Raw genomic sequence first — 19,274 nt, 5'->3', positions numbered from 1 at the left:
GGTTTCTGTTCGTTTCAGTTTTAACGACACTGCACACTGCCGCTGCACTAATAGAGAAGGAGATTGAAACTGCATCGACCCTGGTGTGTTGAGCGTGGCTCGATTTATCTACCACGCTGGAGCTGGTTAAACTATTTGGTATCTGTTTGCGGTTTAAAGGATCATTTGGCTTTGTGTTGCTATGTTTTACGATCGCGTCGGTTTGGCTCGGTTACGCTCTACCTTCAACCTATATGTGTGTTTCGGAAATAAGCGATACGTGGCAGAAACATTATGACTGTAGCGTAATTGTGTTCTGTTGCTTAGGTATTAAATGAATTGAAAGCTTTCGGAGGGTTTTTTTGCACAAATGAATCATTTTCTGCTATTTTGCCGGGTACTGAAGGATACATTCGTCTTAAAAGCTGGTCAATGTCATTCCGTAAGGTTGCCTTTGGTGGACCTTTGAAATAAAAAGGGACAAAGAGGATGAACTCGACAACTAGCATTCATCGTCGGTGTCCTTGCATCGTCGGTGGCAGCAGCACGGTTATTAGAAACTAACAGCACAGTAGCTCACTTGCAGTAAATCATACGAAATTGAGCGTAGCATCAACTTAAATGATCATAAATCAATGGCACTGAGGAGGCAAACGCACAAGGTGAAATGAGGAATCAATATTTTGAGTTAATTTTAGCGAATGTAACAACCGGTGAGGAAAAAGGCACTGCATCACATTTGTTCTTAGTTTTTAATTAGTCATAGTTATTCCAAACGCATGGGCAAGTCATTAAAAAGATCCTCACAATTTATAACACTTCTCTGCCATAATAACCATGCCCATAACTCAATGCCTTAACGAGTCAGAATAACATTCCTTTAACGTATCGAGCATCCTCCCTGCGGTCTGCACCATAAAGCACCATAAATATGTTCACTCGATCGTACCCCGTGTGAATTAGCGCTTCGATATTCATGTCGTTGTAAAAAATATATTAATAGAGTATCGATCGAACATTTCCGATTTGAGCAGCGAAACAAACAAAAAAGCAACCCATCAAAACTCAGCCAACACGACTGTAGCAAACGGTAGGCCAAACTCAGAACGATTAAGAAACGGGGCCAGTTTCGCACGGAAAAGAGAATGGCAAACACACCCTCGTCGAGATGAACAAGGTACGTTCATCGATTGAATTAAGCAAAACTCCCCAGAACCGTTGCGCTAAAGATCATCTGCATCATCTTCACGAGCAATCCGCTCGGGGCGATCGGTTATAAAATCAGCTCTACTTTATGATGTAATAAATAGTACCCGGGCGCCTTTCGCCCTCGGATGGAAACTGTGCTCCATCGGCAAAACATTATCCTTCATCGAAGTTTACCCACGTGCGCCGCATTGCGCTGGCTATTGAGTAGCGAATGTGCGCGCACCTTCGAAAGGATTCTGAGTGACAAGTTCGCCGAGGACAGATATTTATCCGCATCCGAGCGATGATTGCCATCGCACTTGCGCGGATGGGTATTTCCTATGCATGAATCACAATCGCCGACCGGGTGAAGTGAGTCCTTGAGCGTTTGGTTTTGATTGCAGATGAGATATTTTGCGATAGTTCGGATTTCCTGACGTTCTAAAAGATATCTTTGTTATTGTTGTTGGTGTTGGTATTAACTCATGGCTTTAACGACTCGTAAATTCTGACATTTGATGAACATATCCGGGAGCTTTTTATAGTTTTGTGGGCAAAGTATCTTTGACTGTAACATGATTGTAATAGCGCATAGTACTGGGTCTTGTATGTCGTTTGTCAGCGTATGTTTGTGACCACCTTCTGCCTAGAGGTACGGAACTACCGCTGGATTAGAATTACAACTAAATATGGATATGAGATTTGTGCTCTTGCTGGTGTTACTATTGAACTTTTGTTAGTATCAACAATTGTTAGTAACGTAAAACAATTGTTAGTATCGTAAAAAAAGTTTACTCGTATTAACTCTCAGATTCGACACTCTTGTCAACGACTCTTGTCATCGTTAGGATGTCACTATATTCTATCCGTTGTCTTATGCTGAGCATAGTGGATTCTACAGAACAATGTCTAAGATCCATCCTAACTATCCTCTTTTAACCTACAAGAGCCTCCTGTCATCGTCTCCGTTTCCATCTGAATCTCCCCATTCGAGCTGGGCTGGATCGCACATTTTTTATTACAACATCTCAATACCGAGCACGAACTTTCTACAACTTCTTGTGATGCTTTGTAATTGTGTTTAATATTTTTTCCCCTTATCCCGTTATTAGTTTATAAACATATTCTTTGTTTGTGGATATTATGTGAGAATTATTATATAATAATAGAAGCCTGTAAGAAATTTACCTGGGAATTAAATCCATTACTTTCATTACCAGAGCCCCGAATGACCCAAAATGACCCGAAAACAAAGGGTTAGGACATAATTTTCATTTGCCCATCTTCAGCACTCGAGATATCTGAAGAACAAAAATTCAATTTTCTCTACTCAAATTTTAATTTTAAAAATATAGATTTAGGAATTGAGACATCTTGTATTTTGTTCAACGAACTATGTTTAAAAACATGTCAATTCAGTTGCATTATGTTATAAATTTATGCAATGTCGTATCCTTTAAGATAGTATTTTTCTCCGGTTTCATTAGCTGGCTAAATGTAGGCAATTTAATTTTTGTGATTTTTAATGATTTGGCAAAAATAGTTCCAAGTTTTATTTCTAATTTTACAATCCTTTAGTTTGTGTTTAATTTTTTTTAGTTGTCTATTCACTAGTAAGGCTTTGAGCTTTATTTCAGGGATCATGAGGTTTAAACCTCCTTGTTCTTTAGTCAGAGCTAATTGATACAGAGCTATTCTTGGTGCACTTTTAGACCTTATAAATGAACCTAGCTTACATGTAATATTCGCTAAAAGTTTATTGTTAATTGACAGAACTGATCCAACAAACCATAATTTAGATGTTAAATAGGTATTCGCTACTATTACTTTTTGGTGCAGGTTTAAGTCTCTTGCACTGTGATGCCAAATTAATTGAGCGAATTTGTGGGACGTTGCTTCCCAGTTCAATTTGATTGTAAGCCTGAGAGAGTTAGTGAAAAATATTCCCAATATTTTGATTTTGTCTCTATTGTCCAACCAAGCCATTTTAATTTTGTTTCTGTCCGTTATGTGCCCAATGTCAATTGATTTTGATTTGCTAGGGTTTAGCCTAGCGCCCGATTCGATTTCAAATTCTTTAAATTTAGTTTTAAAATGTTCTAATTTTTCTAGCTGTCCACAAAATGCACGCCACAAATGTTTCCATTTTTGGTACAATAACACATCTTATGCACAGATATCCGATCACTTGTTTTGCCTCCAAAATTGTGTCACCTTAACGACGCTGATGACACACATGATCAACAGTAAACGACTAAGCCGAATAGCTTTTGGTAACACCCGAACACTCCAAATACCCTCATCCCCAAGCATATCGCAATACTTTTCTTCCAAAACGATCCTCGAACAAGCGATAGCTTCGATTTTTGGAAGCATCACGCAAGCACAAACACACACACACATGAGCACAAAGAAAAGGAGGAACTAGCTGCTCATAAATATACATTTATATTTTTAGCTCACCATCGTTAGCATGTCTGACTTTTGTGGCCTAAGCACGCTGCTCTGCCACCACTTTCAATGTCAACGCATAGTTATCGTTCGGGTCATTCCGTGCATCTTTTGAACGTCCACAGAACGATCAATTTGAACTCTGACTTCGTGAAGGGTTGCGATCGTCCGGCTGCTGGTAGCCGAGGTAGCCACCTGGTCAAACCCATCGCATTCAGCGGTAGGTTGGCCAGAGCGTGTGTTTAGAGCATGGCACACATGCGCCTGGTTGAAGGACATTCGGGGGTTCATTTGTGGAAACCCGTGCCAATGCCAACGCTGAGAGCTTCGAGCAAGCAACCCATTAAGCTGAATGCTCACCGCTGCTGATCGGATTGGACGAGTTGGCCGATGACAGTTCGCTTCGATCCGGCGCGATCGAACTGGATCGCTACGTTGCAAAACATCTCCACCTTCTGATGGTGCTTAATTCACCCGGTGCTGATGGTCAAGTTTAGGAACGGGGATTGATTTGCATCCGGCACTCCAAGATACCATCGCCCGAAAAGGAACTTAACTGGGCCGGTGTGAAGAAATGGTTGAGATGGAAGGCATTTATGCAAAGTTGCCGTTGGGCTTCCATTCAAAGTGTTGCATTTTTTTATTGTTGCATGCGACTGCTCCTCAAAGTGTGGAAATCGTTTCAACGAACTATTCAACTCAAGTTTGTGATGATTGCAAGCGATCGTTGGTGATGGAATGGATTCGAACTCGAACAGATCTTCAATGCTCAATGTCAAGTGCGCCTTTTGTAACCAATCCGGTTGATAAATACAAGGGAGATTTAAGGTTAAAGCATTGTATAAAATTATCACTTCAGCTACAGCTCATCGCCCATCAACAACATCGTTTCATCAAAGGATTTGACAACTTAGAGAAAGGGTTGGGAAGCACTCCATATTTAGGTACCATAATGGACGTATAGAGATTTGTTCAGTGGTCTTTTATTTCTTTTGGAATTTTAAATGAGATTATGAATATTAATGGTATTTTTTCATTCATTCAAATTAATTTTCAATGCAATATTTAACGGCATCCAAACGTCTGTGGACACTTGAAATCGAAAGAACTGTGCTGAAAACTCTGCTTCAGACACATCTTTATCCTGGAACACTAAGGTTCTTCAGATTTTATTTTTGCGTTGACCTCTCAGCTTCTTCCATACGGCAGAAGATGTTTCGAAATCGGTGCGAAATGATCGCATTTCGAACGCTTCGAAAGCCTTCGAGTAGATCAATTTGACGAGCGCACGGCGCTCTTGAACCACTTAGCCAGCATTCCGAACCGATTATGATGCATTAGGTGGGCCCTGAACGTCGTTCGTCCCGAGCCTGTGTGAGCAGATGGAGGAATCACTAATAACAGCAAACGGAGAAAAAAAACATCCCGACCGAAGACAAATTCACATGCAGATGAAGGATGTTTTTGTTTCATTCGCACATTTCTCTCCACCAACCGTCCTTCGAATCGATGGTTGATGGTTTGCTGAACGTTGCTAATGTGCGTTATTTTTTTTTGTCTATCCATCGCTGCTATCGCAATGCCCACTGCCCAGCGCACCAGTTGCCGAACGCGTTGGCAGGTTTAGAATTTATTTTTGGCACCCGGCAGCGGGTGGAGTCTTCCTGCTTTGCATAACTCGATCCGACGCAACCGTCGGATAAGGTACGGAATCGGGTAGGCGGCGGATACCATTCGCAGAAAAGAAGAAAAGAAATGTTGCTGCCAAGGAAAGAGCCACTAGCGAGCTGGTTCTTGAACGCATCTTTTTTTTGTATATTGAAGCGCTCAAGTTCAAGCTTTCAGTTTCGTTCGACCGCGAAGAAAACGGCCGACCGGCGAGAGGCAGAACTTTTGCTATCGTTCGGTTGGCTCGGTGGAATGAACTGGCAAAACCGGGCCGAACCGAGTGGAATGTATCGAAGGTCACTGCCGTGCGGTTGAACTTTCGAAGGTAAGCTGAAATTGTGCGCTTCCTATCATGTTTCGGCTAGTTGCTGCTTTACGCTGTGAATGCGGATTTAAACGGTTGTTACTTATTAAGCAATCTGGCCTTTGCGTCTGTTTTTATGAAAGATGAAGATGAATGAAATTCGATTCTACTGATTTTTGCTTTGATGCTATAAACAAAAAGTGGGTGAGTGAGTGGTTTAATTTTTAAATTATCTCAATGAAAACCTTCATCTTCCATTTTGAAACAATTAATTACCTATGAGTTTATCAGAAAAATAAAGAATTAAAAAGGCTGTCCGTTGTTTATTCACCAATACTTTACTTTCACTTTCTTTTTTCACACATCTACCTGTGAGCTATAATATTTCATTTACTTCCGTTTTTCTTTACTCTTCTTACTGCAATACAATGAAGCTGATGATGAAAAAATTAGCACATTCACAAAACATTCCATATGCGCACATCGTCGACCAAAACCGACGAAATTCTTCACATTCTTCCCCCAAAACGAAGGAGATGGAAAACGATTTTGAAAGAATTGTTTGCCGTTTTGGAAGCAAACAACACTAAATGATCCGTTGTGGCAGGCAAAGAGGATGTTTAATTTACAGCAGCGTGAAGTATTGGTCCTGTGTGAAACAACTTCTTTCCGTGAATGACATTTAACGAGCGCTAAATTTTGTTCTGCAAGCGTGATGGGTTGCAAGCTTCGTACACAAAATTCAACCGGATTCATCCCTTAGCTTCAGTCGGTTGTACCGAAGCTGCCTGAAGCTTTGTTCGCGGTTAAGCTTAGTCACGACCGACTGTGGTTGACCTTTGCGCGATTACAACGAACGGGCACGAACGGTACGGTAAAGCCGATGGGAAGATGCATCCGATCGGTATTTGCTTACCAGACCACCTGATGATGCAGTTCGGCCGGTTGAATCAAGTGCTGCAATGAAATTGATCACGGACCCTTCCTTTAGTTACGTTAAGAATTCGGTTTCTATCTTAACTAGCATTTAAGTCTTTCGATCGATTAAACAACTCAACTCGTTTTTTTTTTTTTTAGAATAAAAGTTTCCTACTTTGTATTCGTTTTCAGGAATTCTGTACATTATAAATAAGTTCTTTCTTTAAAATACTACTCCATGTGAATGTAAAACGTCTGAACTAATAAAACGCTTTATGGTTGCAGTTAAACCTGCCAGCAACATTACACCACCTCGGCAGAATCACTTAAAAACCATTTCAGTGCAGTGGTAAAGCGGGGGGGCAAAAACCCTCGCCCGGACCTTTATGTATGTCTTTCCACCCGGCTCTAGACGGCCATGGGAGAATTAAAGCATGGGTATGGCACAAGAAATGTGCATTAACAGCTAACGCGGCGTGGTAACAGTGGGAGCCCAATTGCACAAATGGGTAGATGCATTTCCATCGGCACCGAGAAGGTTGATTTGTTGCCTTTTTTTTCCTCCTCACGCCACTGTGGCTGTTTTTTTTTTTTTCGTTCGTCTTTTGTTTCATCCGCAACGATTTTCGGTTCGGCTGGGAGTGCGTGTGTTTTGTTGTCTTTTTGGCTGGGAATCTAGATTTTCTTCGGTTTCCAGCGTGGGAAGCGGTGGAAATACAAATCTTGCCCGCTAGAATAGGAAAGATCGCGAGATTGGTTGACGTTGAGTGTGTGATGGGGTTTTTTTTCTTCTACGCTGCTTTACCTCTTTCGTGGCCACCCTCAGCGTAAACGTAAACTTGCCGAGTGATTGCCAACATAAACAGATTGATGGGGAAGATACGTAAACGGTTCGTAATGAAAAAATAACACGAAAAACACCGAAGAAGCCCATGCCGCATGGTGTGCTCCACTGACATTACAAAATTGGGCACAGTTTTGAGTAATGTCGACCGGTGTGCTTGTGCCCTGTGAAATATGCGCATCATAGGGGATTGGCAATGGTGAAGCTGTTGGGTAGGAAATGTAACGAATAGGGCTCGGATTACACAGTAAATGCTATGTAAATCAGTGGCGATATGAAGCGACCTTTGCTGGGAGTTTAGCCAGTAGAAGCGATACATTGAATAGGTTTCATTAGTATATTAAATGTTCATTTAAAGGATCACACTGTTTAAATGACATTATTACCATTACATTAGCATAAATGGTGTAGTTTTTCGTGAGATGAAAAAATGTCTAAGTAGATGAGGTTTATAAATTTAAATTTAAATAATTTTACAAATCGTTAAACTAATGTTTATTGTTATATCCGATAATCTTGTTGCTAAATTTAAAAATTTTAAATCACATTATTGATAAAAAGCCACACATTATGAATTAGAGTTCACGTTATACGACATTTCCAATATTAAAAACTTGTGTCCTCAAATATCACCATATTCAGCAATTCCGGAATGGATAATGTTTTTTTCACTAATCCATCTCCATTTTCTCCTAAATAATCTATTACCCAATTTCCTTTTATTGTAAATCACCAATCCAAATCGCACGATTCGACTCTCACCGCGCACAATGCAAATCATTCACTGCGGTTTGCCATTCTCGCCAAATAAATGGCACCATTCCATTCCACTTTCCACGGCATCCCGGCATTCCCTTGCCCTTTGCTTTCCCTGCGACGTACTTGAAGACGTGCATGGGCACACAAGCACATACATACAGGTCCGTGCCCAATTAAAGATTTTGAGGGCGCTAAGATCCGTCATCCGGCCGTCCCGGAGCGGTCCCACTCGATACGGCACGGGAGCCTAACACGGCTGTCGAAGCATTTATGACCTCGAGTGCGAGCAACGGGCGCGCATTAGCTGGCCATGGATGTCGAGCGTATTGTGTTGCGCCTTTGGACACTGGACACTGGCCGTTAGGAGCGTTGAAGAAGTTGTTGAATTTGGCACCGAAACCGACCCGCCCGGCTTGACCCGGCTGGCGCAGAAGGCTGGCGTCATAACGAGGTGTGGAAAATACTTCCTGTTCGTACGAAGCGGACAAGGAATTGTCGGTAGAAAAAAACATATAATCGATTACGAAGCATTAGCTTCACTGTTGTTTAGTTCGAGTTTGATTGAAATCTTGTATTAGGTGCATGCCAGCCTGATTGCATAATCGTCACGAAAAAAGGTAAGATCAAACAACCAATTAACCATTAAAGTGCTGTATAAGTGACTTAAATGCTGTATCAGTTACAAGTCCTTTTTTTAAAGCAAATAATGTAAAAAAGTAATTGTAAATGCAGAAAAGAAATATTTAGTTAAGAACTAGGTTTTGGTTAATTTTATATCATTATTATTATATGTATTATATTTATTTTATTTAATATTTTGTTTCACATTTTTACAATTACATTTATTAAGAAATTTATTAAAACAAATTTATTACGGTTCTTTGCCGTACTATCAGCCATATATCGGCATTTCTTCCTTGTCTGTTGCCTTATGTTGACTTATGTCTTGGCTATGTTTGATATATTCTTTAAATTTTTGCATCATTTTCAGTACTGTGAATTGATTTATTTATTTTCTAAAATATTTTTTTAATTGTCTGTTTTCTCTGTGCTATATTTTAGCACGATCAAAAACAACTCCGCAACACATTTTCAAGCACGCTTTGACACGAAAGATATATCGTTACACGGGGTTTGTTTACAACAGAATTGTAAATGAACAGCAGCAACATGCCGCTACAACCGATGATGCAACATTTCTGCAACGAAACGCATTGTCCGAACCGACGGCCGACGCCGTGAATGAACTTCACCATCTTCACCTACTTTTGAGCGTTCGTCTGTGACATTTTCGTGCGAAAAAAGAAATAAAACTCAAGAAACACACCCAAACGCCATGTGCCAGTCCGCCCAGAGGTACAAGCATTACATCAGTAATGTCCCACTGGTTCAATTACGCGTCCGCGTGCACTACGTTGCCTGTGTGCCCATCACCCAAAGGGGAAAACAAGAGCAAGAGCTAATTTTGCATGACACATTGATTGATTGCCCATCAGATAGGAGGGCTGGGATGTTGAATTGTTGTCGATTTTTTTGGGCTTTTCGACTACCTTAACCTGGCTACTGCCGAAAAATGTGGCCGGTGTGAAAACGAACCGCATTATGCTGCACGTTTATGCGTGTATACCAACGTGCGACACGCCACTGTGCAAGTGTCGAACAAAGGAATGCATACACACAAACACTCTTTCAGGCGCGAGCGCTGTTTTACGTGTGTTAAAAAATAATGCCCCCAAAATGGACCAACCAACTTTGCCCATTTATTCGGTGATGAGATTTTGGACAGATCGAGGCCATACGCGCAAATCATCATTGCGATGACCCTCGTACTACCCAACCGCGTGTGGCTGGCGATTCGATGTCTTAATACTTCGCTTGTTTATTTTTTTTTGTGTTTTATTTTTGGAACGGAAGTGCCCACCGATCGCTGGTGTGATATTGCGTGCGAACGGTCGGTGTCGGTTGCGTTGGTGGGAAAGCCGAACGGTTTGATTTGATATTTCCTTCGATTGCAGCGAACAAATGGCTGACATCGGTGGATGGCAAATCAAAGCCGTGCTTCTTGTCTGGTGTTTGTGTGCCGTTTTGCTCTCGTAAATGTCACAAAACTAATCTCCTGTTCTGTTTGAACGTTGATTGGTTACGAGCTACGATGGGTTTGCCGGTTTCGGGGCACTATGCGTTGTTGGCAGATCGAAATCTTTTCCCATCTAATTTTCTATCGATACTCCGATCCTTGAACGGTCACGATTTCTTAGTTTACTACATCCGAATAAAGCAATGTTTTCCTAATTCGTCTTTTTGCTGTGATCAGTTGACACTACGAGGACGGGCATGATTTTAATGCCTAATTCGGTAATATAAATAACTAAATTTAGCAATGTTTTTAATTTATATCCTGTGTTAATTATGGTTTGATAACAATGCCAAACATTACGAGCATGTGAAGCTGGTTAATTTAGTTAGCATTAAAATCAAATAAATGTATAAGACTTTTTCATACGATAATCTTTTCTGGCATAAAGTGTTAAAACCTTCCCTCGAATAATTTCGATAATTCCGTAACTCAGTGCAGAAATTTTTATTATTATTTTGTATTTCATTATTTACTCAAATATGTGCCAAAGGTTCCTCGCTTCCTCGCATTCAAGTCTTTTATTTCTATGTTATGAACTCTTGTGAGCGTCGTCAATAGGAATTCTGAAGTAATACAACTTGGTTTTAATTTTGTATGCTTCCTTTAAGTTTCGTTGTTACAGAAACAAAAAAAACAAGTTTCATAATTTTTTTTTATTTTTTTTTTGCAAATTATAGAGCTTCCATAAAGATGCAGAATGCTTAAAATTTGAAATTACAATATTATCTTCGATAAATTTTCGTGTAACTTTGGCCATAGCTATCCAGTTTAGTCAATCGATTATTGATCTAAACAATTTGTCAATACGGATCAAATATTGAAAATTTCAAAAATTCATTCAAGAAAATGCTGCTTTGTTGAGAATGTAGCTATTATTAAATTAGCTAGCTGTTCGGCATGCTCAGTTTTATTCAATGAACCATTTCAGATAATGGCCAAAAATAAAACATTGCTCGAGCAAAAAGTATTGTAATCGGTTGGAAAATGTATGATCATCAAAAACTATTTCCATGCGATTTGATTTTTTTTGCTTAATTGATTATAGTCGGGCCAATGCATTGAAATGTATTTATAAATAAATAACTGAACATAAGTATGTCATGATCAAAATGATATTTTACTGAAGATTCCTAATTATCGTTCAGTATCGTTGAAAAAATTGTTGTTTATTCCCTCAAATATTATTCTTTCATTTAAAGTTTTTCGCAAATTCTTAACCTAAAAATTATAAGATGTAATTCTTCCTTGCTATTTGCTCTAAGGAATATTTGAATAACACTCACCACTTCTCGATCCATCTGCAGTATGTACTGAAATCGGCCAATGTCGCTGATGGTTAGCTCCTTGCCGCCGTGTCCGTGACCGAACCGTCCAGTATGTCCACTTTCACCCACCACATCCGTTTCGCCGACTCCCCGGCCCTCGCTGTAGAACTGAATGTTGCGTCCGTACAGCCCATCGTCGTCATTCTCCGGTCCGCGCACCAGCTCCGCCGAAGCCGAACGGCGGCTTACATTCAAATTGTTCTGCGGTTGCTGTGGTGGTTGCTGCTGCTGCTGCTGCTGGTGATGAGGCTGCGTACTTTGCGTGCCTCGGTGTCGATGCGTCGGTGGAGGAGGTGGCGGTGGCAGCTGCCGTGGGTGACCAACACCATACCCGGCTGCGCCACCTCCGCTCGCTGCCGACTGATGATCGGACAGATTGTTGCTGTCACTTTCCACGGAAAACCCGTCCTCGTCGGTGGCCCCGGTCGGGCGCGTGGAAATGATCGGATAGCAACTGCGCAACGGGGACGGGGAGCTGTGTCCACTGCTGCCACTTCCGGCCCCACCACCCGACCCCGGCTTCGATTTGTGCAGCTTCGGATTATGCACGTTGTATTGTTTGTTCACCATTGTTTCAGCTTGTATGTTGTTGTTCCTGGTCGCAAGTGTTTTATTTTCGGAAGTATTTATTAGCCAGTCGCTGCTCACTACCGCTTTGCGTTCCTTCCTCAATAACGACACCGTTCGATATCGCGAAGGTTTCACGGTGCTGTGTTTCACTTTCTTTACTAAATACTTTTTATCGCCTTAACAAGCGCAACGCACAAATAAAAACACAAATGGGAAAGCGAACAAATTGCAGAAAAACGATCAATATTGTCACATTTTATGATGGCTTTGTTTGTTTAAATGAAAATTCACGGCAACAAAACAGTGCAGGTAAAGTTGAGAAGAAGTGAAATAAATCGTTGTGAGGTTAACGAGCGTATTGCTTCGATTTGTGAGAAAGTATAATTAACCCGAAATACTTCAAAATATCATTAACTTAACAAGGAAATAAATTGCGAAATTCATGAGAAGACAAAAACGGATAATAATTCCTTATTTAATCCTATTTGTTGGTTATTACAGACGACAATTTAATTATTAAAACGTTTTTAAGGTTATCTTTAGAATGAAAAAAGGTAAGTTTAATTTGTAAGTTTGTAAGTTTGTACATATAAATTATCGATTTAATATGCAATAAAAAATCGCCATCAAAAATACCATTTTTACCAACACAAAATAATGAAACAATGTTTTTACGAATTATTAATCTTTTTCGAATATCCAACTGTATCAAAATTGTCAACTGTATCAATTGAAAAAAACATGTTTTTTCTTGTAGAATTTAGCTCCTCAATTTACTTTTCACCACAAAACTATCACTGATGCGATATTTCGAAGCTTTAACTTGATTTAAAAAACTTGAACGAGTTTTCCATTTCACACATTTTACGTACAAAATCCCTCGCGCCAATGTTGTCCGAGGTCAAGCAAACACTTTAGCCTCTTTCTTTGTCCGTGAAACTGTTCACACAAATACCATCCGCGCTTGTCGTGCTACCGTTTCTAACGCACTACGGTACGTATCCTTCACGCGGTCGTCATTTTTTCTCAAAATCACTCACTTTAACCGCCAAACAAACAAAACATCAATTGCACGTGAAAAGTGGCGAGGAAAAGCATTCGAAACATTCACGCGAGAAACAACAAACCGACCAGCCACAAACACTCAGCAAACGCACCCTTCTGCCGTGCGTACCATTTGCAGCCGCCAAACCAGTGCGGCGTGCAAGAAACACGCGAACCAACGCACGCACCCGCGATATAGGGGATATGGCCCGCGTATTGTGAAACCCACCGCCAGTGACCGCAACGAGCGAAAGACAACGAACGACTGAAACCGATCGGTACCGTGCCGACGAAAGACATCAGCCTGCCCCAACAACATTCCCCACAGGTTGTTCGGTTGTTGCCTCAGCAACGAAAGCGAAACGCACGTATTCACGAAGGAGGCCGCGATCGTCGAACTCGATCGGAGCTTTCAGGTGGTGAGCTTTTCAGTTCGTGCATCAATCGAGTTGCTGCTTATGATGGGGGAGAGGGATGAACATCCCCCTCGAGCACGTTTGCCACGGTTTTTCGTTTTCCCTCACTTTTGCTTTCGTTTCGATGATCGGGTGTTGAAGATTCTGTGCTACAAACGATGATCAGCTGTGGAAAGATAGGCGCCACCACCTTTGCTGTGTTCGTTGTTGATTGTAATTGTTTTGTGACACCTTTGCCCGATGGAGCTTGGCTGAGAAATATGGGAAAGGTTTTCTTCTGTCGTGTTTATTGTACAAACAAATTTAAATGTAGAAAGCTTGTTGCAACTTCGGTCAAGGCATTTAATGTCCAATGTATTACCCCGTAATTGATCACATTAACAAAACCTTATTCTTTATCAGTTTGATTAGCTTCAACTGCTGCATTTTAATTAAATCAGAATTGTATTGTATTGTTCTGTTCTTGTATTATTTTGTATAAATTGGTTCTATTCATCCAGACATATGGAGGAATAGTCCGTAATGATTTTAGTACCCCTACTGCAGCATTAAAACGAATGTCATTATTACTCCATCACAGAGATTCCCCGAAAAAAATCTAGAATTAATTGACGAATCCATCTCAACTATTCCACTACAACGTTTCAACTTATTCTCAGCTTCAGCTCCGCATTTCTCCAAGCTACTACGAATTTTTCTGAAGAAGTTTTCGTCCTGCTTTCAACTTGGAACTACACCAGTTCCTCTGGACTACCCGGGACTGCATCAAACTGCTTCAACAGCTTTGGAATGCTACAGGAAAATCACTGTTGAGCAGTAAATGGTTGTTACTTAAGATTTTGCTGAATTGTTCCGACCACAACAAACTGTTGTGATTTCACCGGACTACATGACACTTTTGAGGAAATCATCCAGTGCCTCCCCATCATAAAGGGTGTCCCCGAATTTAGCACGATAAGCACGATTTAAAAGTTAGATAAAAAAAAACTGTTCCCGAAACTTAATGCTTATTCGATGAATAGAATTGGTGGAGTGTTCTGTACTATTTCCAACAAGAAAAAATAAAAAAATGTTATCGTATGCCTATAATTGCACTTTTAATCTGACGCCTTCCATCAGGTTCAGCACAGACTTGTCACGAACGATTTTTGACACTTTCTTCCAGAATTTTTGAAAACTGTCGATGTTTTCAGCAGCTTTAAAATGCTTTCTCAATTGTGCCATGGTTAGCGCCCAAATTAACTCAATCGGTCTGGCTTCAGGGCTGTTCGGAGGATTCATTTCCTTCGGCACGTACCTTACCTGATGTTCTTCATCAGTGGAGGATCAATCCCCTTGGAGGCCCAGGGCGGAATTTTTCAAGGGGGGCCCATAATTTTGCTACGGCATTATCGGTGTTAGGGAGATGTACTTCAAACATGACGTAACAACACCAGCAAAGACTCGGAAAGAAAGCTCCCTTGCGTACATCTCAGAGTTCTGTTGCGTAGCCCTGTAAACGGGCCTAGTAAGCTAGTCTCTATATATAAACGTTTGTATGCGCTAAGGAGAACGATAACGCCACTACTTGGATCGCCATTAGCTGGTACGAAATTCCATACAAAACCAGCTGTTTTCAGATTGCCGATACCAGGAAAGCATCCACGGAAGAGGTAGCACCTAGTACAGCAATTTTGGTCGAAAACCGCCGAAAGGTATGCAATGTTTAAACACTAACTTTCCCGTTGGTCGTGAAAAATTTCTTCGAAAACTACCAGTTTCCGAATTTAAAGTACCAGGAGAGCATGCACGGTAGAGGTAGCTCCTGGTACTGCGCCGTAAGGTATGCAATGTTTATACACTAACTTTGCAACCAATTTGCAACGCAATGCGCCGTAAGGTATGCCATTTTTATACACTAACCTTGCAACCAACTTGCAATGCAAGTTTGGTGCAAGCAAGAAACTTGCAGCAAAATGGCGCGCAAGATGGCGCCCAACTTCGTACTTGCATGCAAGTTTGCATGCAAGTTCTTGCATGCAAGTTCTTGCATGCAAACTTGCATACAAACTCGCATACAAACTTGCATGCAAACTTGCATGCAAGTTTGCATGCAAGAATTTGCTTGCAAGAACTTGCATGCAAGTTTGCATGCAAGCTTGCATGCAAGTACGAAGTTGGACGCCATCTTGCGCGCCATCTTGCTGCAAGTTTCTTGCATGCACCAAACTTGCATTGCAAGTTGGTTGCAAGGTTAGTGTATAAACATTGCATACCTTACGGCGCATTGCGTTGCAAGTTGGTTGCAAAGTTCGTGTATAAACATTGCATACCTTACGGCGCATTACCAGGAGCTACCTCTACCGTGCATGCTCTCCTGGTACTTTAAATTCGGAAACTGGTAGTTTTCGAAGAAATTTTTCACGACCAACGGGAAAATTAGTGTCCTGGTCCTGGTGCAATTTCGTTTATACTTTAAAGTCACAAAGTCGATATTCTTCTCTGCATTTAATTTATCACATAGAAAAAAATGTTTTATATAACCAAGGAAGATATTTTTGATCAATTTTCTACCTTGTAAATAAATTATTTTTTTGCTATAATTTAATTTTGTTTTAAAATTTTCAAAAATCGCACAATAGGCACAAATTTATTGGGGCCCCCAACACGGCGCGGCCCTAGGCGACCGCCTACTCCGCCTACCGTTTGATCCGCGCTGTTCTTCATACTATGCGATCGTGTCTTTGACATAGCAAACAGAGGCCAAATCCGGCCAAAACAACTCTGGAACAGCATGTTTTCGTTTCATGAGCAGCAAACGTCGATTCAAACACTCCCGGATCTACGAATTGGTCCTCATCGTCTCCGTTGTCACTGAACGGTTCGGACATCATACCGCATTCGCAAATGGCTTGCCACAACATCGCCTATTTTCAGAATTTTTCTGGAAATATAGATTATTCGGCTTCTTCGATGCCCTGGCTTGCAGGCACCGTGTAATATTGACCCCCCAGAAGAGTTTTGAAGTCAAAATTTACGTACGACTCATCATCCATCACGATGCATGAGTATTGGTGACACAGCAGCTTGTCGTACAGCTTCCGAGCCCGATATTTATCGCATGCGGCCTGCTTTGTAATCCGTTTCGGTTTCTTTTGTTTCTTATACGTTTTTAAATTCAATCTTGCCTTGGCACGTTGGATGTTACTTTTTGAATTACCCAGGTTTTGAGCCACATCGCGAATGGAACTTTCCTTTCTTTGCTTGAACGCTTTTGCTATGTCCCTGTCCAACCGCTGATCGACAGGACCAGGATTCCGGCCACTTTTCGCTGGACTCTTCTCGAAACTTTTGGATGGCGGTTCGTACGATTCCGATACTCACACCTTCCGATTTTGCTAATTGACTTAGCGAAATCTTAGGTGTCGAGCATCATTTGTGCAAAATACTTTAGCGCTTTTCGACGGAAATGCCTCGCATTTCAACAAACGCTATCGAAAAAATAGTTTTAATGCATTTTCTAGTAGCTCTGAATGTAAACAATCAAGCATATCAAGAATCACCTGTTTTACGCCATCCGTTTACAAGATACGTCATTTAGAAATCGTGCTTATACTGTCGGGGACACCCTTTATCCTGAGGAATCGTTCTTTAGTAATACAAATATACAGGGAATTCCGGTAACATTCTACAAGTAATTCAGAAGTTTTCCTTGAAGTTAATCACAGCCTTTATTGGGGTTTTCCATAGATATTATCGGGTTTTTGATGATCTCTTCGAGATTTTAACCACAACAAAAAACTGTTTTTAATTTATTGACTATATACACGAAGTACATTCATGCAAAACATTCTTCTTTCGCTATTGGAAACGATTCTCACATTTTGCATGAAATGTGAGTCAATGGCAACAAATAAACTGTTGCTGTTTATTTACCGACCGGCCCGTTCGCTTTATACTGTCCGCACGGGAGTGATTATGATCCGCTTGTCGTACGGATCGTCCCACCCAGTTTGATGGATCGATGTATTGACAGGCACTTGTGTTGCAAAAATTGTGCAACTGCAACGGAACGAGTTCACCTTCGACACCTCCTCGGCAACCGATCGTGACAGGCAACGCCAACGGCCATAGCGAAGATGATACACGTTCCACCGGAGGTTCTTTTGATGGCCGGTGTGACACGTATTTGGAAGGACCGTTATTAGAATAATGAAAAGTTGTCAGTGTGACGTTTGACCCTAGCAGAAGCTGGTTATGTATGAAGGATTTAAGCTTCTTCGGAAATTCCAACACATCTCGATGTTCTTTACCTTCGTTCTGACCACCTGAAGATTTTTTTTCCCTCTAATGATTGATCTATCGAAGGTGTTCGAATGTGTTCTGCATTGCTCCCACCTCGCGTTCACTGCATCCGCAGCAATTATCATAGAACATCAAGCCTCTTTAGGACCGAAATGATTGCCTTCAGTTCGTGGAGGGCCTGCAAGTGAATAGCATCTTCAAAAATGACACACCGAAACACCCAATTACCGGGCCAAGTATCAATGTCACTCACCCGGCGATGGTTCGCTCTGCTTTGAGTCGTTTAATTAAAAGCAAAACTCCGCTCGAGTTTGAGATCTTCTTCCCCTAGAAGAGCTCCCCATCCTTGACAGCTGTCAGTGCGGTTCTGCTTTCGCAGCGCCTGCCAGAAGGAAAACGCAATGCGTACACTCACAATCCAAGGCCATTCGACGTGAATCATCGTCACGCATCAGGCGGGGAAAAACAGAGTGTTTCTCGTATAAGCCGTATGCGAGAAGAATTCGTCACTTTTTTACGCACGGTTTCTATGATTGTTGATCGATTGCTCGATCGACTTGAATACGAGTGGCACTTTAATGCCGCCACAATAGGATGAACTAAATATAGCTTTCAATGAACGATGTATCAGTTTAGTTATTTCTTTTGTAACAGCTTTTATTTTCGGTCTCTTCAACAGAAGATGCTTATTGACTTTGAACTCAAAAATCATTTTATCTCATAAATAAATTGTTTGAAACAAATCAGATCTCAGAATGAAATTCAAAGTATAGACACCTTGTGAGTAGTGGAGTGTACATACAAAATTATCGAAAAATATCTAAAACAATTGTTTAAATGCCAAGTTAATGCGCATGGTTTATTAGAATAGCTACTACAGCTGCACCCACAAAACTGCCTTATAAATCTAACATGGAACTACCGAATTAATATGCAATAATGAGCCTGCCGCATTTACTACACGGTTTTCGATGAACAAACAGCAAGTGAAGCTCATTTGTAGCACCATTATCAATCGTGCCCAAACCGCGCCGGCCGTCGTGACGGATTCATTTCGCAGATTCCTCACCGCCCGGCTCGGAAGGGCTCGATGGTTTCGCTGATCGGTCGGCCTTGGCCGGTCGGTAGATTCCCACAGCTCAAAGATACATCGGCACGGTTGGCTAGTGTTTACAGGTTTCGGGTAAAGACAAACCTGAATGAAAAGCATATGCACGCGTTTGGAAATCGACACCAGCGGCAATGTAGAGTGGCCGGTGTAGAAAGTGACGTGGGTGAAGTAATAGAGATGAAGTGGTTATGATGAGAACGAAACTGGTGCTGGAACAGATGAACCAATTGTGGCATGTCTTAACGTTGTGTTTGATGACTTTTAAGAGTTTGCGGG

At 41.2% G+C, this 19,274-nt stretch overlaps 1 protein-coding gene across 1 annotated transcript in view; it reads right to left on the bottom strand.

The window, feature by feature from the left end:
* LOC128298283 (uncharacterized) overlaps positions 1-12,143 on the bottom strand; it is a 44,345-nt gene extending 32,202 nt beyond the window's left edge. The window contains exon 1 of the mRNA XM_053034028.1: positions 11,532-12,143. Within this exon, the coding sequence (XP_052889988.1) occupies positions 11,532-12,143 (612 nt within the window). The remainder of the gene's footprint in view (positions 1-11,531) is intronic.
* Positions 12,144-19,274: the final 7,131 nt, after the last annotated feature.

The sequence above is a fragment of the Anopheles moucheti genome, chromosome 2, assembly GCF_943734755.1.
Source record: "Anopheles moucheti chromosome 2, idAnoMoucSN_F20_07, whole genome shotgun sequence".
NCBI lineage: Eukaryota > Metazoa > Arthropoda > Insecta > Diptera > Culicidae > Anopheles > Anopheles moucheti.
The sequence above is the reverse complement of the archived record's forward strand: the minus strand, read 5'-3'. Positions and strand labels throughout refer to the sequence as shown.